The 16,183-nt window shown below is 44.1% G+C and overlaps 1 protein-coding gene across 1 annotated transcript; it reads right to left on the bottom strand.

The window, feature by feature from the left end:
* Positions 1-2,101: 2,101 nt before the first annotated feature.
* SALL1 (spalt-like transcription factor 1) lies at positions 2,102-16,091 on the bottom strand. Its single transcript, XM_008584241.1, has 3 exons — positions 16,013-16,091; positions 4,079-7,506; positions 2,102-2,962 (listed from the first exon to the last, which is right to left on the bottom strand). The coding sequence occupies exons 1-3, from the start codon at positions 16,086-16,088 to the stop codon at positions 2,522-2,524; spliced, it is 3,945 nt and encodes a 1,314-aa protein (XP_008582463.1). The 5' UTR covers positions 16,089-16,091; the 3' UTR covers positions 2,102-2,521.
* Positions 16,092-16,183: the final 92 nt, after the last annotated feature.

Raw genomic sequence — 16,183 nt, 5'->3', positions numbered from 1 at the left:
GGCAGCCTCCCCATGCCCCCGATGTCCCCAGGCTTCGTCCCGGGGTGCAGGACGAAGGGGCCGCTTCCACCCCCTCCTCGCCACGCCCAGCGACGAAAGGTGATGGACGCCTCCTTCGCAACGAAAGCCACCCCATTGGGCCCGCCTGGCACAAGAGCCACTGGCAGGAATTCCGGCCTTGTCTCCTCGTCCCCACTCTTGGGGAAAAAGGTCACTCCTGGGGCGGCGGGGCCGGGAGCCGCGAGGCGAAACCGTGCAACCTCGCCCTCTGAAGATCGGGTGCCGAGACGTGCTGATTCTCTGCGTCACGACCCCGCGCGCACCCCCATCCCCGCCCTCGGCTGGCTTGGGGACATCCGCACCCACCCCCTCCTCCGGACCCGGGGTCAGGTCCCCACTTTCCGGAAGGCCAGGCCTGGACCCCGAGGCTAAGCCAGAGCGTCAAGCGCCGCCTCGGCGCCCCAGCGTCCTGGCCCCGCGGCATCGAGGTCGAGCGACAAGGTCCCCGTCCCGGGGAGGCGCCCGTCCCGAATGGCCATGGAGTGGCCCGCGCCCCTGTGGAAACTTCTGCCGGAAGGTGGCCCCGACGCTGTCTCCTTTACCTGGGCGCAGCCACCCGCTACCAGCGGGTAATCGCCTCCCTGAGAAGAAAAATTCGCCGACCCACCTAGACACCACCTCCACCCCGTCCGTCCGTTTGTTCCCTCCACAACAGTGATCAGCAGGAAAACACATTTCCCCCAGAACAAAAGGGCGAGAGGAAGAAAACTCAAATTGAATTTTGATGATGAAATATTTAAGTTGACTCTACATGTCCTTTATAATAGACTTTTTCTTTCAAATATGCATGTACGTTTAAATGCCTAAAAGACTAATTAAAGAACATGTTGACCTCTCTGGGTTGAGGCCCAGGTTCAGAGTGAGATTATATAACCCCGCTGCATCGGGAACTCTCCAGCAAGGCGGCTCCTAGCAGCCTGAAAAAAACGCGACTGAATAGGGTGAAATGAAACCAGTATAGCGAAATATAGCTGGAATCTCAATCCGCACAAATATCCTGCTTAAGGAAACTTACCTGTCCGTATGAAAACTCCAACAACCTTTTATTTCATTTCGTTTTTCCCTCCTTGGGGAGGGGGTAGGAGGCAGAAGAGTGCAGACCAGAAAATGCATTCCCACACAAGTAATGGGTATTGGGAAAATATCTAGAGCCTCCAAATTTGGAAATAAAAGGAAACACAGGCCCATGCAAAGCCGTTTCTGTTACACCTTTTACAATTCCTCATTTAGAGAGCGATACACACTCACATACACAATTTACTGGTACCTGGGGAAATGTTAAAATCCATGTAGGGGCCTGGCTAAATAGACTTGTACTCTAAAAACACAGACACACTATTTTGTTTTATCTGTTGCAAAAGAAAAAAAATGTATTTGATTACTTGAGTAAAATTACAGTATCTCTGTTGTTAGTAAGTATTAAATGTTAAAGAAATTGGACCCCCCTTCCTTTCAACTTTCCAAGAAAGTGCATGTAACAGTCCAATTTTTTTCTTCCATACCTAATACAAAATAAACAAACCCTATACCTGCTCTCTTGATCAAGAAGAAGCATTTGCTCTTGTAAGGAACATATGTACATTTTAATGAAAGTGATATTTCTTATTGTATATACAAGAGCATCTACATTTTCTCCACTGAAGGTTGTTCAAGATGCTATACTTAGCAGCATTGTGAAATTCCAGCACACATTTTCTATTGTGAATATACCTACAAGGCAAAATGTTACGTCTCAGTTTCAACTACCAAAACAACACTTTTTTTTTCCTCTAAAGAATTCTGCGTGCTTATTACTGTACAGAAACTTATTAACATTGAGGACGACTCAAGTAAAAAGCACAATACAAATAGCAATTCAAAACGGAAATGGTTAAATCTACAAAACAAAAAAAAGCAGGTTGAATTTTAGAATAAAAATCAAAAAACCAAACCTTTCAAAGAACCACACTGTTCAGTCTGGACTTTCAGTCTCTTCCTTCAATCTGTTTTGAAAGATTAGACAATGTGTTTGCTGATAAAACTTTCCAGCAGGATCAAAGTGTACATTTATATACAGACTTTATTAGAGATCTAATGCATCACTGAGGCATTGCATCAACACCAGGTTCATATTAAACTGGATATAGAAAATAAGTTAATGCCAGATTAAGACCGCCTAGCAGGGCAACTTGCAATTGCCATAAATGTTACAGCAAGTTTACAGCACTCTAGTCAATTAGTATTTAGTCCAAAATACAGAAGACCAAAGTTAACGCTTGCATTCTGTTTGCAAAGCAAGGTTATATCACTAATAAATAAGCTTTCTTAGAACTCTAGAAGTTGAACAAGGTACAAAAGAATGTCTTCATAATGTTGTAGTTTATATCTTGGGGGCCAGAAGGTAGGGGGATGGGGCAAGGAGTAGGAGGCCACCACAGGTCACATCCTGAACTGGAATGCTATGTACCCAGCCCAAGTTGCTTTAACTTGTGACAATCTCTTTGCTGTCCTCCACGAAGCGCGTGAAACGGAAGTTGGTTCCATTTTCACTGCTTGCCATTTTCTCCAGGCCGGCCAGAGGAGCATTGGGCTCTGAGTTCTGGAGCTTCTCCAGATTTCCCGTCAGCCCACTAATAGGTGAGCTGCTCCCGCTGCCGAGGCTTCCAGGAATTGGAGGGATGCCACCGTTCTGAATGACGGAGATCTCATTGGCCTTCATCGCCAGCCCATTGGAGAGCGCTGCTGCATACTGATTCCAGAAACTGGAAGGATCCCCGCTTCCTGATCTCACTGCCAAATCCTTCTGGAACATTTCTGGGAACTTGACGGGATTGCCTCCTAGAAATGTCATGGGGCCGTCCACAGAGAGCCGCCGACCCCGTCGTGCGGGGGTGCTATTCCACATGTGAGTGCCCATGTGCACCTGAGATATGAAGGGGGAGAGAAGGGAAAAAAAAAGAGAGAGAAATGCTTAATAGCTGAATCTGTCTCAACTCATATCCCAACACTCAACAAAGCAAGTGGCCTGAATGTCTATTCTTATTATGTGACAGACAGTGGAAAAGTAACGGGAACCATCCACTCCTGCAACTAGTAATAACGTGCTCGTTCTCTGCAGCCCTGGGCTGTCTTTCCTCTTCCTGGGCCAAGATGCCTTACTTACTCTTTTTCTATTACCCGTAGTTAGCTTATAATGGTCTCAAGGAAGCCAGTCGGTCGCAGATAGCTCCTTTCAGGGTTAGAATTGTTATGTCCACTCTCATTGCAATGGCAAGTATTGTATCTGACACCCTTTACCCTATAAATGTCCTTTTCAGATGGGAAGAAAAGTACCCCTCACTGATTGCCCATTGGAGGGCCCATGTATGGAGAAAAAAGCCAGAAAGTAATTATTCATCTCACATTACTGGCAGCAATCTCCAGAGAAATACTCTGTCAACAGAAAAATGTACACAGTCAGAGCACTCAACTGTTGCTCTAGAACTTAAGCATATTTGCTTTATTTCTAACACATATCAGTAGGATATGCTGTATAATCAATTATCATAATACCCATTAGCAGAGCAGTGATGTTATTGTTTTTAGAGAAACAAACCATGCTGGACTGCGTAGTTATGAAAAATAGACGCATGTGCCAAGGAGAACCGTAATTATTAAGTGATACAGGCAGCACACAGGCCGCATGGAGGTCTTTAATCAATACCCCATGGCAACGCCAGGCTGTCTTATTTGGTAGGTAAAGCAATTCATTTGGTGCACTTAGCGAGACAACAGAGAGAGGCCACTGCTTCGCTTAGGTACCAAATTATTCAATGTGCTCTGACATGCAGTAAGCTGCAGCCTGCCCTTGTCCCTGCCACAATCCTGACCCTCACAGGCGTCCACATTTCTCCCCAGTCAGCCCCATGCAGCAGGCTCCCTTGTGAGAACTCTTTCCCTGAATATCTGGGCCGATGACTCTGGCAGCGAGCATTATACACCATCAATGGCCATGAGAAAGGGCTGAGGGGGCAGGCGAGGTACAGATGGAGAGAGGTACCTTAAGATTGCCTTTTGTCGTGAAAGCTCTTCCACAAATAGTGCAAGCAAAGGGTTTCTCTCCAGTGTGAGTTCTCTCGTGAATCTGCAGGGCGCTCGACGAGGAGAAGGTTTTGCCACACGTGTTGCAGTAGTGCTGTTTGGGAGTTCTCCTGGGCAGAGCAGGGAGCAGAACTGGGGACGTGGCAGAGGATGACAGAGTTCCAGAAGGGACGTGACTGGTGGGGGCGTCCTTACTGTCCTGAGGAGAAACATGTACAAAGCCGTTGACCTCTGTTTTGATGAGACACGACAACGAGTTGGCGGGAATCACCACGGAATTCTGGTTGGGGCCGAGGTTGGAACTGGGCTCGAAGAGCTGTGATGGTAGATCTCGCATCTGATGTGTCAACATGTGCTGCTTCAAATTACCCTTTGTGGAAAAGCCACGATTGCAAACTGTGCAAATAAACGGTCTCTCTTTGGTATGACTTCTATAGTGAATGTCCAAGGCACTCTGACAAGCAAATGTTTTGCCACAAATGTCACAAGCAGTATTTTTAAATTTACCCCGGTCTCTGAAAGGGAAGAGGATCCCTAAAGAATCTTCTTTGATGATTTTCTCTGCATGACTAGATGTCAAATCCAAAGCCCCACCATTCACTGGGGTGGGAGACAAACCATTGGCAAACTCACTTGGTACTGCTCTCTGTGGCTTCTCCTCAATGCTGGGTGACTTGTGGAATTCCTGGGTGCTGTTGGATGGGGACAGAGCCTGCATGGAAGAGGTAGACTCTGAGATAGCTGGGCTGCCAGCACTTTGGCTCTCCATGTCACCACCCACCGAGGATGAATCATTGGTCAGGACGTCCCCCTCGACTGACCCATTCTCCACTGACTTCAGGCTGGCCTGCAGCTGCTCCGCCAGGCCAGCATTGATCAACTTCATCTGATTTTCCAAAGCAGCGATGCTCGACATCTCTAGGGGCAAAGGCGAAGATGATAAGCTGTCCTGGGATGCGTCCGCAGACTTGGGCGTATCAGGGATGCTGCCCTCAGGACAGTCTTCCATGTTTTCATCGGAGAAGTTGTCTAGGTCATCAAAATTTTTCTCATCGAAGGAGCCTGTATCAGACTCCATGGATTCGGGGTAACTGTCAGGGACTGGGGTGTTGGGGATCTGGCCTCCCATATGCATTCGAATGTGCTGCTGCAGGACAACAGCATTAGTGAACTTCTTCTGGCAGATGGGACAGGAATGCTGCACTCTGAGTGGGGGCATAGCACGATGAACACTGTAGTGGGTTTTAAGATTCCCTTTCGTGGTGAAAGCTCGGCCACAGATCTTACACTTAAAGGGCCTCTCCCCAGTGTGTGTCCTGTAGTGCATTTTCAAAGCGCTCTGACAGCTGAGAACCCGGTGGCAGATGATACACTCATTGGGGTCAGTGGCTTTCTTGTCAATGTTTTCTACCAGTTGCTGAAGCTTGGACGTCTCTGATGCCTGGGCAGAGTCCAAGAGTCCCCCAAAAGGAAACTTGGCCTTGAACTGCTCAGACATGAGTGGCAACAAAGGGTTGGTGAAAGTGGTGGCACTGCCTGGGCCACAGTCCACTGCCGGGGAGCTCAGGGTGCTGTTGCTTGCTGTCAACGCTGCACTGGGAACCACACCACTCTCTTCACTTTTGCCACTGGAGGGTGGCAGGGTGGACCCTTCGGCTTCCTCCGGGAGCCCACCCAGGTTTCTTATGGCTGGCTCAGGGGCCCCCGAGTCACTTTTGACTGAGCTCGGGGGGCTGGCAGCAGAATGGCTGATGGGGATGGGGGCTGGCTCTTCTGTCTTGATGAAGGGTATGAGGCTCGGGAGGGTTGGGGGCAACGGCAGGCCGACGGAAGTGGTCAGAGTGGGCAGAACTGGTTTAGTGTCTAGCCAGCTGGTGACTGGCTTCTCGGGAGGGATGGACATGCCATATGGGATGCCAGTACTTGTGGGTATATTGTCCAAATGCTCAGGCACGGGATAGGGGTTCATCTGGATATGAGGGTATTTCTCTTTGTGGCGCTGAAAGTGGACTTTCAGGTTGCCCTTGGTGGAGAACCTGTTCCCGCAGATGTTGCATTTGAATGGCCTCTCTCCTGTGTGGGAACGCAAGTGGATCTGCAAGGCACTGTCACTCCCAAAGACCTTCGCGCAGAACCTGCACTTGTGTTTGAAGAATGCCTCATCTGAAGTACTTTTTGCTTCGAAGGCAGTGACATTTGGTGGCTTGCTTTTTCTTTGCTGGGCCAAGGCAGACAGGGAATTTAAATCCTCTGCAGTTGTTCCGATGTTGGGCAAAGGGCTGGGGAAAACCGAGTTAGTAGGGGCCGGCTGAGGTAGAAGTGGGTTAGATGCAGGACTTAATAAACTGCTTATTGCAAAAGCTGGTGAGGATGATGCTGAGACTGCTGGGTTGCTGACATGGGAGGCACCAGCACTCGAAGCCACTTTTTCCGAGGACGGGGTGGTAACTGCTGCCGCCAATATGTTAATATTGGGAGAAGAGCCACTGTTGGATGGAATGATGGTGTTGCCAGAACTGCTCTGAGGTAGCTGGATTGGGGGTAGCTGTTTCACACCACTAATGCTGGCAGATTGGCTAGCGAGGCTCTGTGCTAATCCAGCTGCTGCTGCCAGCTGCTGAGATAAATGGGAACTTAGCGTGGACAAGGGGTTGGCAGATGTTCGTAAAGTACCTTGAGAAGGACTAGAAGATGTTGGCAAGTCTGCGTTCTGAGAAGCCAACAGCAATATTTGGTGCCGAATCTGTTCGATCAGTTGCAGCTGGTGGATCTGCTGCTGCTGCAGAGCTAAGAGCTGCTCCATGAGGGCTGGGACGGCCAGCTTGCCTCCAGAGGCCCCACTGCACCTCGCTTCCTGGGAGAACTGAGCCACAGCCACCTTGGTGCTCTGGAGGTTCTCGATGATGACATTGCTGTTGATCACGGAGAAGTTTCCCAGTGTGGTCAGGTCCCCGAGTTGAGGTAGAGAGGTTGTGATCGCTGAGGTACCTGTGGAGGAGCTACCGCTGCAGCTTGGGGTGGTGGTACTACTGTCGCTGCTGCTGGAAGTACCGCTGCTGCTCCTGTTAGCAACTGGGGCCTCCACCTCCATAGACTCTTCCCTGCTAAGTCCGTTGTGTTCTGAAAGGTCGCTGCAGTCTACTTGATCTGTTTTGTTAACTGTGTCGTTCATTTGTTCATCAGGATTATCGGGAGGGGGACTAGGGGAGAAGGTTTCGGGTGGGGAGGCTGGATTTTCATTTACGATTAAAACTAATTGATTTTTTGTACAGTTCTTCTTGTGGAGCAGAAGATCTGATAATTCAAAGAACTCGGCACAGCACCGGCCACAGACATGAGCGTCCTTGCTCTTAGTGGGGCGACTTGGTTGACACTTCTCCGTGTCTCCTACAAACATCAAAGGTGCAGTGTTAGAAAGGAGCCAGGATTCACAGTCACCTATGACTTAAAAAAAAAAAAATAAAAAATAATCAATTGTTTTCTACCTGCAAAACTCAAAACTGGAGCCCTTGCAAACCAATCAATATTACCTAAGAACGCTCATAATTAATTTTTAAGGGTGTGGAGGAATTCTTATCAATTGGGTATCTCAGATAGTCATGGCCTTCAGATAATTCATCAAAATATAAAATACTATGAATGGAAGACATTGGAGCATAATGAAATTCCATAGCAAAATATTGGTTTCCAATATTTTATACACCTTATTGTCTACTCATCCGGAAAGGGTCCAGCAACCATTCTGAGGACTTATTAGTCTCTTGAATTTCTGTCAACCTTATTCATTTTCAACCGATTCAAAGATATCTGTGACAGTTTGTTCTGTCACTAAACTAATTTGTAGTCATTCAGGTTCCAATCAGTTGTTGACAAAGAGAGAAAAAAATGCATATCACCAAGCTGTAGACTGACAACTTGAAAATCACCTCAAGCCTCTACCTGGAACGTGAGCTAAGCCTGATCCGTGACAAACACACTTTAGCCACATCAGTAACAAATCCTCCAGACCGCTCAAGACTCACTTGAACACAAAAGGGAAAGCAGCACCCACACAATGAAGAGAAACACAATGATCATAATCCGTTACAAGGCCTGCCTGGCACCCATATATCACCCCATGGCATGTTTATTTTTAAAATTGAAGAATGCAACCCTGGCTACCAGTCCACTAATCAAGGAATATATGCCACTATGCTTCAAATGGCAACATTATGCCTCTAAATATTTCATCAAAAGTGCTCTTTAGAACTATAAAAACTAGTACAAGATTTACATTTCTGATTAAACAAAAACTTAAAGAAGGATGTTAAGCAGTTAAGGAAAAGAGCTCCCATCTTATAAGAGATAATTCTTGGTTTAGAGTTTGGAAAATGCTTTACAAGTCTCCTTCCTTGTCTGAATGCCTTTAAAAACAGTTTGCTCGTAACTGTTATCAATTGTTTAACAGATTGTCCTGGACCTTTTATTATAAAAATCCTTTTATTTCATGTTTGTTTCCCCTGGTTGCTCAGATGTCTTCTCACTAAGATCCATTTGTAAATTAAACATAAAAATCTCCAACTCCAAGCTAACACCCTATTCAAAGACAGGATGGCGTCCCATTGTTTGCCCAGCATGGGGAACACCAACTTCTGTTGTACAAATGGTGTGTGGTCATCTCCGAAGGCTGTAAAAAAAAAAAAAAAAAAAAAAAAAAACTGTTTAATTCAAGGATTACCTCCCTGCATGCTTTTCTGCAGAACTGAATTAGATAATAGGTAGTTTCCATGACTTCCAAATTGAATCTCCCAGAAAACTTGCAGGGGAAAAAGTAATTGCAAATATGAAAAAATGCAAAATCAAGATGCTGCTTTTTTTTTTTTTTTGGAAAAAACTTAAGAGTCCACTCAGAAGAGCCAGCCATCTGCCTTTTTGTAGTAAACATCAAAAAGGCTTGAGTAGTTTTGCATTCCAGAAAATATAATTAATACCTAAATACTAACCTTAAAAATTCCTTAACTCTATTTGCCTTGAGTGATGCCGAAGCTGATTAGAACCCCTGGTAAAGTATGCCAGATGTATGTACACTTTATTCACTGAAGAGTGTTATTTGAGTAGCTAAGTTATACTTAACAAGCTAGCCTTCCTAATACCCATCTTTTAATCTCCACAAGGGTATAGTGCAAAATGTATTAACAACGCCAAACAAATCTTAGTTGAAGCAGAAAATACCAATAATGATTCAGTTTTAATTTAATGTTTAATCATACTAATTGGCACCGGATTCCCAGGCACATTTGAGGTGCTGTTTTAAGCACTTTCTGTTGATCCCTCTGCCTTAAAGTAATATAAACAAAATATTAAATGAAATTTGCTGAAGTTATGTTGCTTAACTTGGGACAAAAATAATGTGACAAAAATTCTGTTTAAAGCTTCTTATTTTGACAACCAATTTTAAATGATGCATCCATTTCAGACACTTATTTTAAACTAGGAAATGCAATTCCTAATATATTCAACAGAAATGTTATTTCTTTCTCTTTGCACATTTCCATATGTAATGGTTATGTTTCCATCTACTTTTACAGCCAATTATGAAGGAACAAAAGCTATTCTGTTTGTTCACACATTTTCAACAAAATGCATTAAAACTATTATGTCAGCATGTTCTATTAAGCTCTGCATTCAGTGGAAAATACTTTTCAACCAGCTCACATTTATCAAAACATAAAGCCACTTTAAAACACAGTTTTGCTTGGTCAGCTGGGCTTAGACAAATAATGACAGATTCAGAACTAAATAACTAGCAAGGGAAATCAGAAAACTGACTTCATCAATTGTACACATTACAATATAGTTGCTTCAAATATTTAGCACATCTGTGCTCACGATTAAAGGACATTTTAATTCTTTATAACTTGCAAACATCTGATATTCTCATAATATATAGAGAAAATAAAAGGAAGGTTACTTTACAGGATTTAGCTGATTATTACTTTCCTGCCCTCCAATTCTGCATTTGTACTGCTTCAAGACTCACTTGAGAATTTTCAAGTTTTTCAACCTGAACATTTTTTATATTTAGGATTGTGCTAACTGGATGGAAAATATAGACACTTAAAAATAAATGCCTGCCTGCTTCTAAGAAAAAGACTGTTTTAAAAAGTTGCCCATATTTTAGCTTAGATTTTCACAGCATTTTAATAAGCTGACATTTGATCTCACTGTAGAGCCAACTAATTTAATTTTCTGACGTTTATGAAACCTCCAGTCCCCTAAAATCCTGGTATCTATTTTGATTTATTTCAAAAACAGGTGTCACTACACTGTAATAATTCTTAACTTTAAATCTTATCTGCATTCTGAGCAGAATTCCAATGAAACAGCTCAAAAAAAAAAAAAAAAAAAGACAAAACATGAAGACTAGTTTGAATCTTTAACTACTAAAGGGAATATTTTAAGTTGTAATAAGATAGATACACACACACAGTGTTCTAATTCATTTTTCTGAGCATATGCTATTTTGTATCTCTCAATAATCTGTTATACAGGATTGCAATTGATGACCTCATTATAGTAAATACAGTTGCCTTGTTCCTTGCACTATGGTGAAAATAACATTCCAGTTCCTTTTCTATGGATTTTGCATACAAATTAAAGTAGTTTTGTAATCCCATTCAGACAGGAAAGTTGAAGAAGCAGTGGTTTTCTAAGTATGTACACACAAAAAGATATTTGGAATTTTCCGGGCCTTTTGGGGGGGAGGGGGTGATCTTATTATACCTCCCAGATTTATACTAAAATCCCAGATGTTTTAGTTGTTGTACTATTTAGGTACTTGATGCCCAAGTCAGTTTTCATCATCTGAACCAAACATTGCAGAATCGGAAGCAGAAAACTGAACTGTTTCAGCGTATCTGTCTACTGAGAAAATAAAAATAAAACTATGCCTCGCACAGAAAGGCTTAGCCATCCAGGAAAGGAAACAAAACAAAACAAAACAAAAACCACCCTACTCTACCAGATTTAGTTTTCTTTTTGGAGCTCCTCAGAAAGATATTTCAGTGCACTTCCCATTGCCTTAAGATTACATTAACATTTTTTAATAGAACCTCTCATGAGTTTTGGTTTTGGAGCCCATAATTTTAACAGACTTTTCCTTTTCTTAGACCTATTCGGAAAGGCTATCACAAACATATTTGATTGATTATCTTTTATCTGTTTTTGTTTGTTTGTTTTCACAGACCTGGAAAAAGCCTGAACTTAATGTCCAACTTAAGATTTCAAAGAAATTTTAAATGCTACAACATATGCTGTGCATATTTTCTGTAATGTCTAAAGTTTCCTCTCTGTGATATGCAACCAAATGACAAATTTACTGGCACCCTTCAAGTTTACTCAGTGTTCTGACCAGGATTAGTGTATTCTCCTGTGGAAGAATACCAGACAAATCTCTGAAAAAAATAACAACGTAGACAAGACACTCCTTTTAAAATAGTGATCCAAGCCCACCTAATGTACACAATAAATGAAAGGGGGAAAATGTCTTCCCCATGGATGCATCAAACTGAACACTAGATGGGGTTCCAGTTGCAAGGGTTTGTTCAAAAAGTTCTTTGTGGCTTTCCTATTCCAGTGATGCGTAAAAGAGAGACTCCTTAAGGCGAGATCTAAACTTTGGCTACATAAACATTGGCAAAGGCACAAGAAACTAAATCCCTGTTGTTTGAGGGTAAAACTGAGCTATGGGAACTACCTGTCAATCTTCCCCTTTGGGGGTCTGGCATCTGAGGGTGACAGGGGAATAAGGTTAGGAAAAGAAGCCAAGCTGATAAGGTGAAACTAAAATAAACTACTAACTTCCTGCTAAGTGACTAGCAAGACTCAATTTGGGGGTCACTGGGAAGATACTGAAGGACATATTATGATCTGGACCTTGTCACCTTTGCATGGGAGGAGGCTAGCAAAGGTTAAAACAGCTCGACACATCTAGGTTTTTTCTGAAGCCTGGCACACAAACTTTTTTCTTCTTGGTGGGGAGGGGCTTCAGTTCTTAGGTTAACTTACCATCTCTTTCGTTAAACTGCTAAACTACTTCGACTTTGATAACCTAAGAATATTCTGGAATATAGTGCTATCTGTACCAGGAATTTGTTGGTTACTACATAGAACTTGGCTTTTAACAATTTCAAAAAACTTAACCAGTCCCCCTATTTCTTCCTCAGGTTCCAGTAAGATCTCCACATTAAAAATGTGGGTTTCAGCCTTCTAAGGGACTCTGTTGATAAGGACAACTTGCTACCATGAAAAGTATAAAGAAAAGAAATAGAACCCCCAAAGAATAACCTATAAATTGGTACCTGTGCTTATGAACCACAGGGGAAGTGATGTAAAATAAACCACAAAACATCCAGTATCACATATTCACTTTTGCACATACTATCTCATGCCCAACTAGATTTTGCTTGTTTGTTTGTTTTTAACATTTTAAGAAGTATGTGCAGCCCGAAGCAAATCTCAAAAAACAGTTTGCATCTTCTCATCCAGAATCTTCCATTTGCCAAACTTAAAATAGGCCTGATTAAACATGAATTCTTTCCAACTGCCTTATCTTGCAGGTGTCGGTTTTTCAAAAAAAGCAATTAATTATAGTTCTCTCTAACCTTTTGGGCCCAGAAATCAATGTGTTGCCATTAAGCTGCTCACAATGAGTAAATTACTTTGGTAAATAATAGAATTTCATTATTAATATAAATAAGAGGAATTTTTATGATACTTCATATAAGAATCAATGTTTTATCTGCAATTCATGATGTTTTTATTTTTATTCCAATATTATCTTTTCCTTGAAAAAACTGAGCATCGAAATACTTTCTTAATAAGTGAATGGAGTCTAAATGCACCATCCATTCAGGAATTTTAAAAATACCACCAAAGGAAGTAAAACCCAACATATACACATACAGCCCTGAAATCCAAATCTACAGTAAAAAACCCACATATAAAATCATTATATTCTAATACTCCCTTTCCTTAGAATTATTTATCTCAGTAAATAATCTTTCCAGTGGCAGTCATCTTTCTACAAGTAATTCAAGACTTGTTGAATATGATTTAAGAGACAAGTCATATTTGCCATAATTTTGGTTTCATAAGAAACAGAAAAATTACCAATTTTATTTTAGAGTGTCTCTGGCATTACAGCTGCACTGAAGTAGAATAAAAGATCAGCAACCTAAGATCGACCAAATAATCTTGTTTTCTTGAACTTATTCCGATGAAGCCATCGGTGTGGCTGTATAGCATGGCTTGGGTTTTCTTTGTAAGCTCATACACACTCAAACACACGCATGACACACAACGCAGCAGCCCTGGGTGTTCTCAGCCTCTAGAGTTGCTCCTTCGGGGTTACTGTAACTGGGGTCTACAAACTTTTCTAGGTCCCACTCTGGGTAGAACTCATAAAATTTGAGGTGCTAGCATATGCGAAAGGCACAAACTAGATTTAATCTGGTAATGTTTGATATTTCACTTGCCATATTTTAAGACCATCTCAAGATATAAGAAAAAGTGACCACAATGTGTGAATAGGGGTTTGCCTAGTATAAATCTAACAACATTTATGTAAAAAACAAAACAAAATAAAAAGCCAACAACTACTTGAAGTATGTGTTATGGGTGGGGAGAAGAATGGAGATTGCTGGATTCACTGCAGAAAAGGTGACTTTTTAAACGTAACTTTGAGATACGCCATGAACTTTCAATTCTATTTATTTCACGACTCTTCCTAAATAAAAAGAACTGGGGTATGTTAGGCCCTCCTGTACGTCAGGCATTGGGGAGGATTACTTGTGTACTAATATTATTACAACACACTAAATCCTGTAACCCAATTACAAAATCTACCCTCTAGGCAACTTCTCCCAAACTTATTGTTCAACCATGTAAAAACAGTCATAACCTAAAACCATTACTACTGACGAAAAGAGGAGGGGGTGGGGGGAAGGTGAGGAAAGGGAGCCGGGAGGGGGGTGTTTCTTAGGATGCCCCTAACAGTTTACTGCTTTTTAGGACAATGAAGTAGCTTTTGGAAAGGAGAAAGAAAAACAGGAAGAAAGAGAAAGAAACTAAAAGAAAGGGAAAAAAGAGAAAGAAAGGAAACTTGATTCAGTTACTTAATTAACTTACCTCAAAGCTCAAATAAACTAAAAAAAAAAAAAAAATAGTACTAATAAATAATAATGGTAAGTGGTAGTGAATTCTTTTTATGCTATCGCTTTATGAGAAGCTTTAACTATTAAAAATTCCGGATCCAGAAGAGCAAAGGCACAGAACTAGCAAGCATCATTTCTCCGCCGAAGCCCGAGTCTTTTTTTTTTGGGGGGGGGGGGGGAATGTAGAAAGTCAGTAAAAATTTACAAAATAGATTTAAAAATTCTCTCTTTAGTTTGGTTTTTCTACACAAATTATTAACTTGAACTGTATTACGGTGCAAAAGGTCTCACCAGAAACTTTAGGAAAGATGGGTGTGGGGGCGAAAAGCAGAAGAAACCAGCTGAGAAAACCCAGAAAAATACTCGGGAGTAGTTTCTGCAGCCTTGGGTAATTTCACCTCCATTCACCCCGCGTGCCCAGTTTTGTTTGGGGTGTAAAGCGGGGTTCAGGGGCTGTTTTCAGCGGACTGAAAAATCGCAGACTCTGAGTAAGGCTTCGAGCTTGAGAAAGTATGGGGGGTGGGGGGAACTTTGTAAACAATTTTCTTAATCGGTCTCAAGTCCCTCAATTTCTCACAGAGACCCCACCAGGAGTCCCTTTTCCCGACAGCCGGGATAAAGGGAGCGGGGGTCCCTTCGCTTCGCTGGCCGGGATCTGCGCCTGTCCCTGCACCCCTGCTCTACCGAGAGGCAGGCCTCTAGGGAAGGAGCCCCGAGACGAGGAGCCCGGGCGGCCACAGAGTTTAGGGGACAGAGGAGCCGAGCTAAGGGCACGCTTCGAAGCACTGTCGGGGTCCAGCTCCCGCCTCCATCCCCGAGAGGCATCCAGAGCCGCGGAGACCCGGCCCGGGTTGCCCCTAGTCCTCCCGCAGCCGAGAGGCGAGCATCGTGCCGGGATGACCCGGGGATCCAAGCCCGGGCGCCGCTCTCTAGCCTCCGGCCCTGGGCCTGGGAGATCGGAAGACGGTACCGTGAAACACCTTTAGGGACAAGGAGGAATCCGAGGGTGTCCTCTCTCCGTACCCCACTTCCCTGCCCGGATCCCTCCTAGTCTCGGACACAGCTCCCGTACACCAACTTTGTTCTGGACTTGTTCGTTCCCTGTGGGGCCCCACAGTTGTCGCCTCCATCGGAGAAAGCGAGAGCCTCTGTTTCAGCGGGATTCTCCTCTGTCTCAGTACCCCCAGCCCAGGAAAACTACCCCACGACTTCTTCCTCGACCCACCTAGAAATAAGGGGCTCCGCCATCCAAAGAGGGCGCACACTGAATCTAAAGACTTAGGGGGGCGGAGGGTGCATGTGTTGGGAAAAATGATGCGGGGATAAACTTGAGGAGCCGGACACCGACACCCTGCCCCGTCCGCCTGCACTGGCTCGGGAGCACTTTCCACCCCGGCCGCGACTCCCGCGTGTCCGGCGCGGGCGCCCCCGCACAGGTCCCCACTTTCTTGCATTTCCGAACCCACAAGGTACCCCATTCGGCCGCGCAGGCCGAGGGGGAATGTGAGCGCGGGGAAGGAGGGGTGCAGCGAGCTCCCCCCACTAAAAAAAAAAAAAAAAAAAAATACGCCGAGTCGGAGAGGCGAGCCGGGCCGCGGCGGGGCAGTGGGCGCGGGGGCCAGCGCGTGTGCGTGGATCGGAGTGTGCGTGAGTGTGAGCGCGTGTGTGTGTGTGTCTGCGGCGCGGGCCGGAGCACTCACCATCTCGCCGGGGGAGCGAGGCCACTTCGGGGTCGGATTGGAAATGTTGAGGCTTCGCTTGCTTCCTCCGCGACATGCTGGCTCAAACATCAGCTGGGGCAGAATAAAAAATTACTAAAAAAAAATCTTCTCAAAATTACGGAAATCGAGCGGCGGCGGCGGCGGCGGCTC

The sequence above is a fragment of the Galeopterus variegatus genome, unplaced genomic scaffold (assembly GCF_000696425.1).
Source record: "Galeopterus variegatus unplaced genomic scaffold, G_variegatus-3.0.2 Scaffold3186, whole genome shotgun sequence".
In the NCBI taxonomy this organism is placed as follows: domain Eukaryota; kingdom Metazoa; phylum Chordata; class Mammalia; order Dermoptera; family Cynocephalidae; genus Galeopterus; species Galeopterus variegatus.
Note: the sequence above shows the minus strand (reverse complement) of the source record. Positions and strands in the feature narration are given on the sequence as shown.